This window comes from Plectrocnemia conspersa, unplaced genomic scaffold (assembly GCF_051122295.1).
Source record: "Plectrocnemia conspersa isolate PC_06_02 unplaced genomic scaffold, ASM5112229v1 ptg000010l, whole genome shotgun sequence".
Classification (NCBI taxonomy): Eukaryota; Metazoa; Arthropoda; class Insecta; order Trichoptera; family Polycentropodidae; genus Plectrocnemia; species Plectrocnemia conspersa.
The window spans coordinates 23,628,170-23,645,966 of NW_028277174.1; the positions used below are offsets into that span (position 1 = coordinate 23,628,170).

Consider the following 17,797-nt stretch of genomic DNA (forward strand, 5'->3'; position numbering starts at 1 on the left):
AAGCATATGTGAGATCAGGAAAAACTAGGAAAACCTAATATGTAAAGAGCGATCTTAATTATATTTATATAATTATTATTCCGATCTTACAGATACAATTAAAATGTGAAAAAAACACTTAACGCAAATAATTAATAATAAAAGTAGCTCTAGATAATATATAGGACCTAAATGACATTTAAATGTTTGTATCAAAATATTCCTGCGCGTTATTTTTTTTTATTGTAAAATATTGTTAGCATATGCATATTTCATAGTTAGTTATAAAACGAAACTTTCGAATAATCCGATCTATTTTCAGCTTGTTGTGGTATTCATTATACAATATAAATAGCTTTATAGGTTTGATCCGGTTTTCAGACTTCCTATATCCAATTAATTAAAAGCATATATTTACAATAATTATATTTCAATTTGAGTTTATGTAATACAAAATATATAAAGCAATTTATATTTAAATAAACTCACTAAAGTAAAAAATAGTATGAAAGTTTACAAAGCGAAACAGAAGAGGTTTTAACCTGGATTTACTCGTGCGGAATGTATTTAACCCCCGTAAGAAATGCCATTCAAATTTTCTTTATATTGTAGCAGTAGACAAAATAAATGTTTAAATAAAATTCAATTTATAAGTATATATTGTAGGAATTTACTGAATTGAGCACAATAAACCAAAGTACTTTTAAAATGAAAATATATCATGAACCTTCATGTTATAAAAAAAATATAATTTCAAACAAAACCTTTTCAACAATATGTATAGCACTTGTAATTGACACAAAAGCACTTAAGTTGTATTCTAAATGAATCACAGCAATAAAAAAATATATACCCATATTTTGTGAAATTTTACATTAAAGTAAATAAAAAATAAGCAATGAAAAGTCATACAAAGCTGTATCACATTACTAACTAAATCCATTTAAATGTATCGGTATTTATAAAACTCAATTTAATACAAATAAAAATAATTTGCAGTAAATAAATATATATAAATGTTTGTATAGCTACTCTTTAGGACCCTGTTGAATAAATCACTCTCTGATGTGTACCTGATTCTAGTTTTGCACGTAGGATAAACATTATAAATATATTTTGATCTCAAAGCATCTTGAATAATCCAGTCGACTGTGAAGGTCGGGATAGATCAGGGTTGACGTGAAGAGGGAAGCGGCTGCTTCTCTGTTTTTGAGTCTTGGTCGATGCTAGGCGTAGCTTTCCTTTGTATGAATCCAGATAAACTCTCGCGTATCTCATGAGTAAGTCATGAGCAACTTATGATAGTTTCTGACGGAAGTACACTTCTAAAGGAAGTGAATGATGTGCATTATTTGCTCTAACTTTTTTCAACGCGTGTTTCAATTGCAACGATTTAAGAGCGGAATTAAATTTGCTTATTTTTGACATCTTTCTGATATTAATTGTTGCATTACCGTTGGAAATCAAACAGGTGCTGTCATTACAACATTTCCTTCAAATTCACGTACTATTTTTATACATGGCTATAAATATTTGTATAAGGTCCTTATGTAATAAAACAATTATATTATTTTACATTTATCATTTTTATTATTATTTATAGCCGCGTTAATCTTTTATTTGCGAAATCCGATATATTGAATTTTGATATTTTGACTAGATTTTTAAAAAGAGAATCAGATAATATGTTTATTTGCTTAAGAATATTTGCTTCATGGTAAAATAATATTTTTTCTGAAAATACATATGTAATAAATCGATATTTAGACAGTGATCTCAAAAAACTTGGCAATCTATGGGTTACAGTAAGAAGTCAGTGTAATTAATATTTTTTGACCATTGTAACACCATGCAGAAATACATATAATAATAAAATTGAGGGTTCCTGGGTTTTAAATGGATGCGATTTAATAGGGAATTATTTTAAAAAATATGTGCATTTGAATAAATACTTTGTTCCATAAAACGAATTATTTGTGCATTTATGTATTATAAATCTTGCATTTTATATAATATAAGTTATAGTAAATCGTTATTTTTTGTGGTCAGTACAAAACTAATGAAAATTTAATTTATTAATTAGTTTAAAAAATATGACAAAAAACATTTTTTTCATATTTAAGAATAATTAATATTTATTTTTATTATGATTTATCACTTTGCCGTTTAATAAAATAATATTTGTGTACTCTTTCTGAAGAAACTTTCTTACATGATACTTTATGTATATATTATATACAATATATAAAAAATCAACAAATCTTAATCTAGGCAACGTAAAGTATTATATAAAACCCAAAGTTCTATAGGTATGTTGTTGATAAGTTCAAAATGCAATAATAATGATTTGGAATAAGTATTAATTTTGTATATTTGTGGTACTCGTGATAAATATTCTAATTAAGTGTTTATTGATTTTTGTCAAGAGAAAATGATCTGTTATATAATATATTTCTAATCACATTTGATACATACATAAAATGAGCTCATAATGAACTTATTTAACTATATATTTTATTCTAGCAATAACGGTTAATATTTACCTAAAACTTCTGTTTTAATATTTTTTTTTGTATCATACATGAATTTCAAAAACTTTACAAAAATGTATATTTTTGGATATTATTATTTTTGTCATATATCTTTTATGATATTTTCTTACAAATAATTAATTCTTTGAACTAACAAAATATAGTATAAGCATTCCTTATGATTTTTTAAGGGTATATTTCATTCGTAGAGTAATATTAGGTTAACGTCATACGCAGATGTTCGCCACTCTTATTTTATTGCCTTTAATAGTTTCAATGCTTGCAATTTTACTACCGACGTTCCAATTTATATTATAATTTAGACATAACTCATACGATATACGTCTTAATAATTTAAATATATATTTTTTATATTAAGGTATCAACAATAATGTTCATTATGGTCGCTGCCTGTTTTTCAATGATGCTTCCGAGAGACTCAAGTTGTCTAGAAATCGATAGAGGTTACTTCGTCGGCAACCACGGATACAATACCGTCATAGACATGGACTATTTATTCCCTAATCATTCGAAAGTCAAACTAGAAAGTAGACCCAATCAACGACGACAATCAAGCGCCAGACGCAAAAAGTTAAGGAACAGATTGTTGAATCAGAAAATAAACGTAACTACAAATCAAGTTAAGAATATTACTCAATCGATTGATAATAACGAAGGAAGAGCTATGGGAGCACTTAGTAGGGTGTCCACGTTTTTTGAAAGTGGTACCAAGCTGGTAGACGGCATCGTTAGGACTTTGAGAGGCGACGAGAAAAACGAGCAGGAATTTAAAGGGAGATTCTTAAACATTTTTGAAATCGTCAACTTCGAGCACGTAGAATGCATCTCGAGCAGCGGTGTGAGGGGCATTTGCCTCCACAGATTCGAATGTGCGGATAGTTCTGGAACAGAGACGGATACTTGCGCTGAGGGATTTGGCGTGTGCTGCATTTGTAAGTAAAAATATAATATAAACAATGCATACTAATTTAGAGACTTATCTTTGTATGTATTAGAAAAATTGTTGTGATTATGCGAGTCTGCATAATCACAACTGTTACTTAGTGTGCTATCGTAAATTTAATCTTAAGTGCAGCGCTTTCTAATTAAATTTAGTCACGGAACTCTTTTATACTTTGTATAAAATAACGGAACCCTTTACATAATATCAGCGTAGTACTTTAAAAAATGTTTAAGGGTAAACAAATGTTAATTAAAAATTATATTTTTTCAGAAGTATTATATGACATTAACAGTTCTTAAGAAAAAAAACACGAACATAAACTGTCGCTGCACATACCAATATAAAAATATTCTAAGAATCGGTTTAGTTGGTAATTATTAGTACTCAAATGAGATGGTTCATATCATGTTGTTTATTGATATTATTGCTATATTTATTAATAGTCTTATATGGAAAAATAATTAACAGCTTATCACAGTCGTATATTTTAGCATAAGATCGTCAGGAATATATATCGGATGTTTGATTTGGGCCGGCGGGAATTACTTCAGACGCCTGCCGATCCATGGGTGGCTCTTGACTGGTGATTTTAATGTCTTGTTGCTGCTGGTTGCTCTGATAAAAAACATTTCATATTAGTTTTTTATACAACAATAAGGAATGATATTTATTCAGATAATTAATGCCACAGTTCAAGTTATTTTCCTTGTTCAAGTATTAAAAATCTTTTTTTTTTATAATTTGTAAAACTTAAAATTTATGTCATTCGTAGATCGCTAGAATTAATTTCAGTAACAAGTCGCCTGCAATATCACTCCTTGATAGATAAAATATCAACAATAAAAATAAATCTTTTTCCTAACCACACCTACTTATTCGTTTTTTCTGCTTTTCATATAAATCTTATATATAATTGTTCTAAGCCATCGCTTCCGCTTCCGGACGCGCGCGCTTTAAAATGAAACATTATATGCTCAATCTTCTACTTTGTAAATCGTATCGCTTTGTATGAACGCTGTACAATAATACACGTAAACAAATGAAATATATTTAATTATAAAAATAAATAAATAATAAAAATTTAGTTTGCTCCGATTGATTTTCGAGCCGCCGGTAATGCGTTCTGTTGTTTCGACCAATGAAAAATAAGTATTTAAATATAAAACAAGATGGCTGACAGTACCGTGACAACAGTTTTAAATATTTATTATATAATAATAAAATTTTGCTACGCGACAATAATTTTCATTTATTCGTCATTTTACTGAACATAAATAATCGGATTGCAAATTAACTAGGTGTGTTATAGCTATGAAAATGAAATATATACATAATGTATTGAGGATTAGTAAAAGACATTGATTAAACTAAATAAACAATCATAAAACAATCTTCGTAATGGAATCTTCAAATTTTGAATTCCCGGCGACGGGCTCTGAGAGCGAAAAGTGAGTTTTTCCTTTTATAATACATACACATTATCATTGCTTCCAATTCAATGCATATATTCAGTAGATTTGACTAAATATAATTACTCGCATTAAACGTCAACATGTAATATATACTTAGTACGTATGAAGATTGAGGTTAATGTCGATCAAACCGTATAAATGCTAATAAAACGTATTTTGTTATCTATTATCTATCCCAAATATGGGAATACTATTTTTTTACGACGATTGGGTGACAATGATTGTGATTCAGTCGTTTATTTAGCTGAAAAAGCTTAGTTACAGCAAAATAAATAAAAACCATTATTGCAGCAAAAAAATTCACCTAGATCGTTCCGTTCTGCAAATAAACCAGGTACATTTTAAACGTGAACGTATAATATATCCATAGTATGTATGAGAATTGAAAGTTAATGTCGATCAAATCGGTGCTGTCGCAGTGGGAACGCTATATATCTCAGCCAACGAACAGCTTATAAATGTGTAGTTTCTTTGATGTTATCTAATAGGCGACATTTTATAATAATTATAAATCTGTGATTGCATACCTGTGATTGCATCATTAATCGATAACCAAAATATCTAAGAGTGGCTTATTTTTAATTCCTATGTGGCAAAATATATATGTATACGTCATGGCTTTAATCAATTTTTGTTTTGTGCCATCATTCCTCTTTAGGAATATCCAAATTCAAGATATTCAGTTACATCAAACTTATGTAATATGTTCTTACTTGCTGACAGTGACTTCAACATGGGAAGATTCACTTTTTGCTTATATTGTTCAAATTGTTTTATCATTTGCTTCTGAACAATTATTAAAAACAATAAGACCTTTATCAAGAGCTAAACATTTAACGCATTATTACTACTATCTAATATAATCCATAAATTAAATTTAAATGACAACCGAAAAACAAAATTTACGGAAGTTACTGTAGAGGATTAAGCAAGTAGATTGACATCTCTTCATCTTCTTCAAAATTATCGCAATATGTCCTATTTTAATTGCTTGCCATACGTAAATGGTATTAGATCTATCATTGCTTCTGAAAATTAACTGTAAACGATACTATGTAGTGGGTAAAATGTTTTTTTCATTGGTATACACTTGTGTTGTAGCGTCAGTAAGGTGTAACAAAATATTTTTTAATATCAGTAATATTTTGCATCGGTGTAACCGATGCTATTTATTATTATTATTTATTTAAACTCTAAACCTACTTTTAAATGATACAAAATGTTACGTTTTAATATTATTTTTTATGTTGAAAACATTTTAGTGTTTTTTTTTGTTTTAATAATATTTAGTTAAGTTACAAACCTATTTTAAAAATTATAACAGTGAAATCTCTTTGTAATGAATACCGAAATAACGAAATTCCAGTATAACGAATCTTCAATTTGTCCCTAAAAAACTTTCATACAAAATGTTTTCATTCTAATAAAAAAAAGACTAATCTCAGTATAACGAAAATTTTGATCCAAATTTAAGAATGACGTTATAACTTGACACAATTTTTCTACGAATTCAGTGCCAGATGTGTTCAAAAGTGACATTACAGGTGTTTGGCTGACCCTCAAACTTTTTTTATAAAATATTTTTTTCACAAACTTTATTGTGTTTCATGCAGTATCTTTAAAAATGGACAAAAAATAATCTGTCAACTGGCTGTAGTAATATGGTTTTTAAAAAAAAATGTATCATCTTCTTACATTCAATACACCGAAATTTTTTCATTTGTTCCGTGAGCTTCGCTATACTGAGATTTTACGGTACAATGTTTAATTTATTATTATCTAGCTAAGTTTTGAGCTTATTCATAAATGATATACAATATTTAGATTTATCATTAAATATCAAAGTTTCAAATCTAACGTTAAATAATATAAAATGTTTTCTTCTGGAAATATTTAGTCAAGTTGTAAACCTATTTTCAAATGAATTAAAAATATTAAGTAGTGTTTTATAGATTGAACCATTTTGACTATCATTGAAAATCCTAAATAATAATGTCTAATTTGAACCATTAAATTTTAAAATATATTTTAAAAAATCAGAATGAAGCAAAAATAATATATATATTTTTGTAATTTGGTAGTCTTTTCTTAATATATTTTCGAAGTGCGCGTTAACGGTTCTTCATAATCTACATCCTTTTTTGTATTTATATGCACGTTTACTGGACCACATTACTTGGAATCTCACTAGTGTGACTCCTTCTTTTTACATTCTCAGGCAGATGAATAATTCTAGTCTACAACCAAATAATTGTGCTATTGTTTATCCTTGAAATAAATCTGAAAATGTGCATCATATTTATGTTATATTTTTGTGTTGATGACAAATTTTCGTTTATATTTGGTTTTGAAATGCCAAGTCAAAAAGTACAAGATCGAAAATATGTAATGTAGTAGTGGTACAGTTATACACTTGCCTTTTAAAGGGAAGGGGCCCTGACAATAAAATTTCTCTTGGAACGTACTTAACATTTTCCGACTACCAAAATCTCACTTTTATAAACAATCACTTCAACTGTGGTCCTATTTGACGGGGGTTATTGCGATCAAGCTACATAGTTGGAATACGAATATTATTTTTTTCAAATAGATACAAAAATAGTTTTAAACATGTGCATGTAATATCTAAGAGATGCATAGCTCCCGACTATCTTTCACGCTATTGAGGAAACGCTGCTTTAGTGCATGGTACATATTATCAAAAGTCAAGGAATTATGCAAATATGCAATTGAAACAAGATAAGCCGAGTGAAAATTACATTACACAGCGCATTCGATCGATGCGCTATAGAAACGGGTCTCTAAGTCCCTTCCTATTCCGCGAGCCTAGCAATAGCCAACTTCCTCTTACTGTGAAATGTAAGCTTCTGTTAAGTAATATCTTTGGTTTGCAGTTCAGTTTTCTTGTGGTGAACAGACGTCCACAAACTGCTCTACGTTCACAAATCCCGGATTTCCGAAACCGAGCGAAGACAGACTATCGTGCACGCTGACTGTGCACAAAGCTCACGATGCGGTGAATCAACTCAGATTCGACTTTGTACAAATGGAGGTGAGACACTTTGATTAATAGTCACTTTTATTAGAAACGAAATAAAGTGTAGAATACTTTAAAAGAGTAGACTTTTATATACATTAAATAAATGGAATGTTTGTCTTGAAAATTAGGGCTTAAGAGCTTTGATACATTAAGAAAGCTAGATAATCTTGTTACTGTATTGTAAAGCGTGATTAACGAATATTTCTAGAATAAGAATCGCAAATGCTTCAGTCGTTTTAAAATTTCTTTATAATTAACAATTGTATTAATTTTTTTAAGGATATATTTTGTATTTTTTTCACATTTATTAATGTAAATCTACTTATTTATTTTTTAATAACGATCATACAAATGTTTTTGTATTTTATTAATTAGCTTTTTAAATGCAGTTCCTAACGTTTTGTCCTGTACTTGGGGTAATACTAATAATATATTTGCATATGTATATCAATTTTAATGCGATCGTTGAAGTATTTTCTTTAGCTGATTTATATAAAATATTGCATAATTACTCTTGCAACACTGCTATAATATATTAAATGCCATCCGTTCCATAATTTTCTCTTTCGGGTGTAAGCCCAAAGAGGTGTGAAGGCGGCCAAATTAGACCCAAAAAAAGGTACACATATATTAATTATCACATATGGAAATGTAGCGGTCGCTATCCGGGAGTAAAGTCTAAATGGCAGTTCTTGCAAATCGGAGAGTGTTGGCTGGAGTGTCGAGGTAAATTATCGTCGGCTGTGATGTGTCTCGTGCCGTGACTCCTTTGTGCGACTCTTGTCGATTCTTCCTTCATCTGCCTCAATCTGTCTCTCTACCTGTCTAACCATCTGCCTCTCTCTGCCTGGTTGTGATTTTTATATTTCTTGTTCGAGACAGCTCTGGTGAATCGCAGATGAGAATGTTTTTGGAAAACTTCGTGGACACACCCTTAAAAATAAAACGTTAAAGTCGATCGTCAACAAATGGGTAGAAGCACAATACTCCTAGGTAGAACGCATCCGTTTCAATCAAAATAGTTTTTACGGTACTTAAGAGTGCTTAAGATTTATTAACGTCTCGGGACGAATTTTCTTATATGTAGTCCATGAATTATTGACAATTTTTAATGCAATTGCTTAGTCCCGAGATCTTTATCCCATTGTCAGGTCTTACTTTCGAGACGGTTTGGTATTTATTTTCACTTGTTTAAAGTATCGTATCTATTGGGAGCTTACATTTTATATGAAATAGTTAGAAAGTTTTTAATTTGACAACGGATATATTTATCTACTTTTTCTAGACAACATTTTTTAATATACGTAACGCAGTATATACGTTGCAAATAGTATGGCGACTACACACAAATGCATATGTTCGAAAGAGTCTTATTCTCAAAATTGCGTTAATAAACTGTGACCAAAATTATCATATATTAACAAGGAAATAAGACAATAGCATAAAGGATGGACCACACACAAAAGCGTTACAACCTAAAGTAATCGATAAAGTAATCGATATAATAATAAATGACATGAGTTTTGTTCTTACAGTAAAAAAATTCCGTCATTGAGAGAATATTTATTTGTTGCAAGGTGGTCACAGATATAATAAATCACCGAATTCACAAGATTCCTGTTGCAAATGCAATAAGACCTTGGACAATGCCCATCAAGCGAATGTCACTTTATAAAGGCGTATAATTATTTCGCTAAGAAACGAGTACATCTATTGGCTGGATGATCGCTGCATGTGATTATTAAGCAAGCTTTGAAGCCCTGGATACTTACGCCTGGACTCCGATAGGGAGAAGGTAGTCACCAGCAGACACTCGAAGAGACCAGTAGACGCCTACCGCCTGCGGACAATATACTGTTATGGGCGCCCACATCCCGAGAAGAACTCAACTTCTCCAAGCAGAAGAGAAAGACAGTGATGGTGAAAATACAAGTAAAAATGATACTGCAATTATATTAGTTACAAAACGGTACTGACTTATGTTAAAACTTTTCTGGATTACATTGACCAAAAGGGTATTGTTTCTGTTGTCACTCAAACAGAAGAGAAAGGTAGTGATAGTGAGAATACAAGTGAATAAGATACTAAAATACATTTATTACAAAACTTTTCTGGATTACACCAACCAATAGCTTTTACAAAAATTCTAAAAAATGATATTATAAAATTATTGAGAAATTCTCAAAAGCAAGCGAGAATCACAGATTTTTCTTAAAAAAAATAAAAATTTAATAATCGGCATTGTAAATATATTATTTATATATTCAAACCAAATCAAAATTGATTATTCATGTTTTTTAATAATTTGTGCTAGAGTTAACTTAAATTAAAATCTCCCATTAAAGCAAATTAAACATGTAAATGTGCTTAACACCAATTGTCTTCTTGCGAAACTAATTTATCAATAAGCAACTGCAAGGATGATATTTCATATGTGGTTTGTTTGATGTATTGAATTATTTATCAAATGCATTTAACTTTTACACCTTTTGCATATAGTCAGACGAAGCATCGCAGTTTGGAAAATTAGAAACTTCAAATTGGCACAAACTTTATTTGATCAATGTCATAAATTTGAATACAATCGTTCACACTTTGGCTCTAAAACGAACCATATTAAATTATTGGTGGAATTTGTTGAAAATGAATAACACAATTTCAATTTTCAGTTACAACCTCCGACTAATGGAACCTGTGTTGACGACCAATTCGTTATAGCCGGACAAAACATAAACAGTATTGTACCGATATTATGTGGTATAAATAACGGCCAACATGGTGAATATAATTAAAATATTTTAAACCGAATATATATTTTATGTAGATTGTAGTAGAGTTAATGGGTGACGCACGTCAATTAAATTCGCTATTCTAATTATGATTTTATATATTAATAATTCATATTCAAACACTATATTTAAGCAGATATGTAAATGAAACACACTCAATCTATCGATTCAAGGATTAAATAAGTCCAAAAATTTGTGCAACTACAAACACTTAATAACTCTTTATAATATTGATACTAAGACTTATTAGCAATTATATGTATTATGATATCTAATACATCGTAATATTGATTACATACAATAAGTTTTCAAAAAACTGTATGTTTCAAAATGTTATATATTATAATCAATCAAAATATAAAAAATACTCTTTCATCAAACAAAACTAATGATACAGAAGAAATCTGTGTATGAGTTTACATATATAACATTTATTGTGGTAAAAATTGTTGTACAATAATATTGAATATAAAGAATTGCCTTCATAACATTTTTAAGTTATCAACTTGATATGTTGCAATGGTAGTTTTAATTTTTAATTAATTTTCTTTATTTTAAAGTTTACGTAGACGTCGATGAAGCTATGGGACCATTTTACGTGTCGGTGCTAAGTGCTACCAACGCAAACCGAGTGTTTCAGATAGAAATTTGCCAACTCATAACAGCTTCCGAGAAAAGCGCCCCAGCAGGTTGCCTTCAGTATCACACAACCTCATCGGGATTAATCGAAACTTTCAATTACCAAGAAGAAGGCACACTTCCCATATACAGAGCTCCAGGCTACTTCGTAAGTACAATAGTAAATCTGCCACAAACGAACACCTTCATACAATAAACTTTTTATATAGTCCCAACTAGCATTTGCTTTATAAACTCTATATAAATATTTATTTCTTAATGAAATATGTTCTAAATTTATTTTAAGAGTATGTGTGTTCCTCTACATTAATAATTTATTTTCATTATACGGCAAATGTCCTTTTTCCTAGGGCATTTCCCTGCATTTAATTTTTATTTCTTCATCCCAAACGTACACGCAAATTTTGGCACGTACCACCCGTTACCAAATTCGAATGTCGTGTTAGCCCTCGGGATATATCTTTGTGTCTATAACATGTACGCGTGTTGGACTGTAAACGTGAAAAATGTCTCCCATTTGTATATTTTTTTCATTATACACTTTTGAAACGTCACGTTTAAGTACGCAGTTATGTATTGTCATTGCCGAAATGTGTAGCAAAAAAAGGGCAAAACGACCGATTTGTCACGTGATACAACCACAAAGAGGACTACTAAAGCTTTTTGCTTCATTTTAAATTTTAACGTTTGTTTGCTTTGTCATGCGATAGACATTAATAATAATATTATTATATAATAATTCATTAAATTATAAATAAGAGATCGTGCTTTAAGCTTGGATATGTGCCGCCCGGGACAATCCTTAAAATTGCCGCCCCCCGATACATATTTTTGCTGGGTCATAAAATCAGCATTTCTTAAAATAATAAATTAATTATTGTTAAGCTCTTGTTATTCGTGGATTTATACATGTTTTAGTGCATTCAGGGTTAAGAACCACATTAGACGATTCCATCGCGAATATGCCGCTCCCAAGCAAGTGCCGCCCGGGGTGACCCGCCCCCTCCGTCCCCCATAGCTACGTCACTGAGTGGATTTAAATCTCATATAAACTCAAGACGTTTTTGATTTTTTAAGTTTTCTATTATGTCTATAAAAGCAAAATTAGTGATTGAAGTTTTTTTTATATTTTCCCAATAATTAATAATAACTATTAAAAAAAAAGTATTTATTTATTTATTTAGCTTATTGATTAAAAATAAGATATAGTACACATACGACAAAAAATATTTCAAACCTCAAAAAGTTTCTGGAATGCACTGTCTTAGCTTCTCTATAATCATAAAACGTTGTACTTTCAATGTTCTTTTCATCTGCAGAAATATGACAATATTATTTTACCACAATTCTGGTAGTTTATTTTGGATTGCCCGACGTAAACGACGTTGAACTGTAGTAAGAATTAATTGTAGAGTCAACAATTATATCAAAGAGAACCTTGATATTTGATTGAATTTGACGTGCTTTGTTGCTCTTGGTTCTTTCGTTGATACGATTGAAACTTTATTTTGATGTCATAACCATAAAACCATAAGCGATTCTAAGTCATTAGCAACTTCAATAAACAATTCCTTTTACTAAGACTCATTTCGCTTCTAAGTTAGAATTCACAAGAATTTAACTTGAGCTTAGGAATCAAATATAAATCAACGCAGGTGTATAGTCTAATTATTTCGGCGTATAGACTAATCAATAAATCACCTTTTAAAGTTTTTAATATGGAGTTAAGCTCTTCAGCAACCAAAGTCGAAGCGACTGTTTTTTCTGAACTTCGAAATGTGTTGTATGCGTTAAGTTCTCGTAGATTAAATTAAGAAATGAAATGATAAGTTCAACTGGAAGTTTCCAACAGAAATATACGTTGAAAGTATTGACCCATTTCATCTTTAATATCTTGACTAATTTAAGTGATTTGAGTCGGAAATAGAATCACTGTTTTTATTTTTTAAATATCTTATAGGAATTTGTAGTTGTTTTAACAGTGCATTTGCTCTACGTTGCGTAAGTCCGGCAACAATGGAATTTGTATGTACTCGAATCTGAGACGGTATTTGACCGATTATTTTTTTAGAGTTCGGTTATCTCGCTATCACGATAAATCAGTGGTGATCACGATAGATAAATCAGTTACTAATACCAAAAATACTGTTTCTTTGCAAATGAAAAATAAACATAATTGCAACGCAATGACTACAGGCAGTTTTAAAATTCTGTTTTAAATTTTCATGAAATATTAATTATTTATTCATATATCATATAAGCAATTTGAAAATCATAAGTTGTAACTAAAGACTCGAAATTAAAAACTTGAATATTCACTATTCGAATATTTGTTTAAATATTTGTAAGGTATTCGTTTATATGTGTGATGGAATACTTTTTTATTTGCTTTAAAAACCCAGTTCAAGTTGTGGAGTTTTTTGCTTTCTGCTTATTGTGCAGTAGCATAAAAATAATAAAAAAATAACACGTTTTAATTGCAGAAATTCCGGAAATTACTCATATTTTTGAGCTAATATTATAAAAATAATGTGATATTTTTTGTGCATACCAAATTGTAGTTTCTGTAACCTATTGCTGGCAATAATGTTCACATAAACAGCAATCAAATGAGTATTTTCGGCAACAGAAATAATTAATTGTGTACTTTGTATTATTTTAAAAATTAAAATAAATAGATTCAAATATTTGATCGTTTACTATTCGATATACATATAGTTAAAAATAATTAAATATGGTATTGCTATTTCAGCATCATGTATGTTTTTTATGTTAGTATCTCACCTATTTCACTAAATATTTATATATTTGTATTTCAAAACGAAATTAAATGATGTTTTGCTTTAAATTTCAATGACTCTAACAAGTAAAACGGTTTGAAGAATATAGCGAATGCTTTCGATTAAAATATTTTAATTTTTACTGGGACTTCACCCTCAAATGAGGTTGTACGTTATCGTGGTAACAGACAACCCCTTTTATGTTCACTAATTAAGGACTGTCCTTTTGAAGTGATAAATTCAATTAGAGTTTATTTGCAGTTTAGTTGCATACCTACCTTAAACATTACAATTTTTATGGACACGTTATTGTTTAATATAATCAATGATATTACACTATTTGCGTCTTTTATAAGATATAGTAGTTTTATAATAGACATAAAAGATATTTTTATGATAAAATAGTTTGTTTTATATACATATGTTTTACGGTTCAGTAATTATAGCGTAGTTGTTTTACATTTATTTTTTACAAAGAAAATAAATAATTTAGGATTATTATCCTGGTATTTAGCGACGATATATTTATTTTTTTAATTATGTTTTTATTAAGCTATAGATTGTTGATTTTATTATTATTAAATATAATATATTTTGCCTCAGGTGCACAGGACACCATTAACAATATACAAAGTCAGTATTTTGATGAGAATTTCGCATATTAATTGTAGAATAAATCACGAGTGAGTTACCATCGCGGTCCGAAAGCGACGCTTTACCTACATTAAAAGCTTGATGGGTATAATTAAGATGCTTGCGAGAGTGACAAGTTTCAGTGAGACGTATAATTATATATATTGCATAAATTTAAAGCTTGAAGTTATTGGATGAAAACGTATAGCTTTTATAAATATATTTAATAATAATATGGCATAACAAACACTATATTATTTCTATAGCATATACAAATTACTATGTTATCAATTTAATTAAATTTGAAATTGAGCCTAGAATGCGTTTTAACTTTTATATATAACCTAGCATCACAATATGAATGCTAAAATAATTTATCGCATATTGAAAGTTCACAATATGCAAAATAGTTTAATCCCACTGCAATATTTTGTTCTAGTATTAGAAAACTTTACCTAGTGATGGAATATTCTTTGGATAGATATAGAATTATGCTAGTATTTAATGGAAAATTAACAAAAGTTATCAGTATGTAATATAAATGTACTACCCCATTATGTTTATTTAAAATTTATATATTAAAATAAAATATTTTTATTGAAGCCCAAAATAAATATTTGACTGAGAAGCAAAAAAATAATAATACCCATTTTATCACCCATTCACTGTTTTGTACTAATTCCATCGTTTTGAGTACTGCTTTTATAATTTTTCGAGGAAAGTGCGATTAATGTAAATGAGAATATCCGGGTGGATTCATTTCATGGGTAAATTCAAAACACATAAATATTTAGTAGATTACGCATGACTCAATCTACGCCGCATATCTATATAGAAATAATACGATGTACCCCTTTGTGTGCTTATATAAAATTACAAATAATATATCTACATGGTGAAACACTGAAGTGCTGTAAAATATTTCAATTATTAAATACATTAATTGTTTTAAAATTACAACACGTATAAATATGCGCAATATATTATATTTATATAAGTAATGGATTACTTGTGCCGATGCTTTTCGTCTCAAGTCAAATCTCTAGAAATTTACTCTTGACGACTTAATACAACGGCCTGGCTGAACCAAATCTGACAAACGTGGAAGAAAAGCTGGGTTTCTCTGTCCTTGATTGTGTCAGCCTAAAGATCTAGGCTCAAACTGTGTTTTTTTGTGTCAATTTGACGTGAGGTACACTGGTGGTGAGATCAGGACTGAATTAAAAAAGTAAGAATAAATACATGATTTTCATACAGCAGTTGTTTGGCTTATTATTGATCACGTATGGGTGATTTGGACGTTAATTAAATCCTGTTATTTAAATTAAAACACTTTTAATGCTGCAAGTTTGCGTAAAAAATGTTTTGTAGATTTCACTGCTTTTCTTTACGAACGGTTTTCGCTGTCATCTGTTTGCGAAACGGTTGATTTTAAAAATCTGACGATTGAATTGGAAATGCTACTTTTTCCGGACTACGACTGTGTCACTTGGCGCGTCTGTGTCAATTTTGTGTTAACTCCACTATTAGCAGACTCAGGTCTAAACTGAAAACAATAAAAAAACGTAGTAATTCTAGTGAAAAGTGATTTTCTTACAGCGGCATTTTAGCTTATATGTTATCAGAGAGTCTCTCCTCTTATTTATCAATTAGGTTAGTACTTGAATCGTGATCTATAATACTGTATTTTTTTGACTGCGAAACATTATAACAATCTAAAACATTTTTTTGTTATTTTTATCCACTGCTTCACAAAGGAAATTTTAGCATCATATCGCTAGTATATTCACTTTAATACATTTGTTTATATGCACGTGCATAGAAAACAAAAATGGTTTAAAACTGTTGGTGGGTTCATCAGTTTAATTGGTAATAAATCATGCTAATACGTCATTAAAAAACAGTTAGGCTCATGATAAAGCGTTATAATTGTCTTAAAAAATATAAGTTTTTTTGTTTAAATAGGACACTCCCGTGAGAAACCTATTAACAGATTTAATTTCAAAGTACTCGCCACTAATCAAAATGGATTAACATATCCATCACCTAAATGAAAGCTTTTTTTTTAGTGGCCAACGGCAATTAATTAAAAAAAAATTGTCTTATCAAAAAAGGGCGTAAAAAAAATCTTCTATGGAACGGCCATGGATATAAAACATGAACGCGGGCAACTTTGAATGATTTTCTGGACTTATTATCTAAGCATCTGAACTTCAAAATCTGCTTAGACAACAACCAAAATAAGGTTGATTCAACTTCAAGCCAGCGAAGATTGCCGCCGCTTCTCCCTTCACATCCATTGGTCTAGCTCGACGTAAGAAATCTAGAGTTGACCCTGCTTCGGAGATTACAAATTAAATATTTACAACCTTTCAATTTATCTGCAGCTATTTTGTTCGAATATTTTGGTTGCTGAGTGGTTTGACTTTGCAGCCATATAGATGCTAAAAATCTGTTTAAAAACAGTTTATCTTATAAATAAAATTATCAAGTGAATATTCGAGTCTTTGCCATTTCTTGTGTGCTTTGAAGTTTTTGCCAATATTTATTTTTAGTCGTTTGTTTAGCGTCATATGCTTAGTAGTCAGTAGTAGTAATAATCAGTTATGCACCTCTTTTACAGACTATGACAATTAAAAATAAATAGCATTAGCGTTTGACCACACCTCTAAAATCCGGCTGAAGATGGCCTATTGTCTGATAACAACAATGCTATTTGTCCGATTAATAAGGTCAAGAGTGTTGTTTCTATATGCGTCTCAAAATTGAATCTTTATGTTGCGATAAATAACGATTTTTTATGGTTTTGAAAAAAATGACTGACTATTATGTATTATTGTTTTACAATAGTTGTGAACAAACTTTGACAAAATTTATAAATTAACTATGATTTTATGTCATGAAAAATTGAAGAGCTGATAATCATAATAGACATTAAACAGATATCACTAGAATAGGAAGGGAAATAAA

The 17,797-nt window shown here is 29.7% G+C and overlaps 2 protein-coding genes across 2 annotated transcripts in view; both read left to right on the forward strand.

The window, feature by feature from the left end:
• Positions 1-17,797, forward strand: part of LOC148231080 (uncharacterized) — a 185,317-nt gene that overhangs the window by 162,783 nt on the left and 4,737 nt on the right. Inside the window, exons 2-5 of the mRNA XM_088195860.1 lie at positions 2,890-3,463; positions 7,841-7,998; positions 10,656-10,764; positions 11,336-11,562. Coding sequence (XP_088051986.1) covers positions 2,890-3,463; positions 7,841-7,998; positions 10,656-10,764; positions 11,336-11,562 — 1,068 coding nt within the window. The remainder of the gene's footprint in view (positions 1-2,889; positions 3,464-7,840; positions 7,999-10,655; positions 10,765-11,335; positions 11,563-17,797) is intronic.
• Positions 1-17,797, forward strand: part of LOC148231082 (junctional adhesion molecule 2A-like) — a 314,013-nt gene that overhangs the window by 143,279 nt on the left and 152,937 nt on the right. The gene's annotated exons all lie outside the window — the stretch shown is intronic.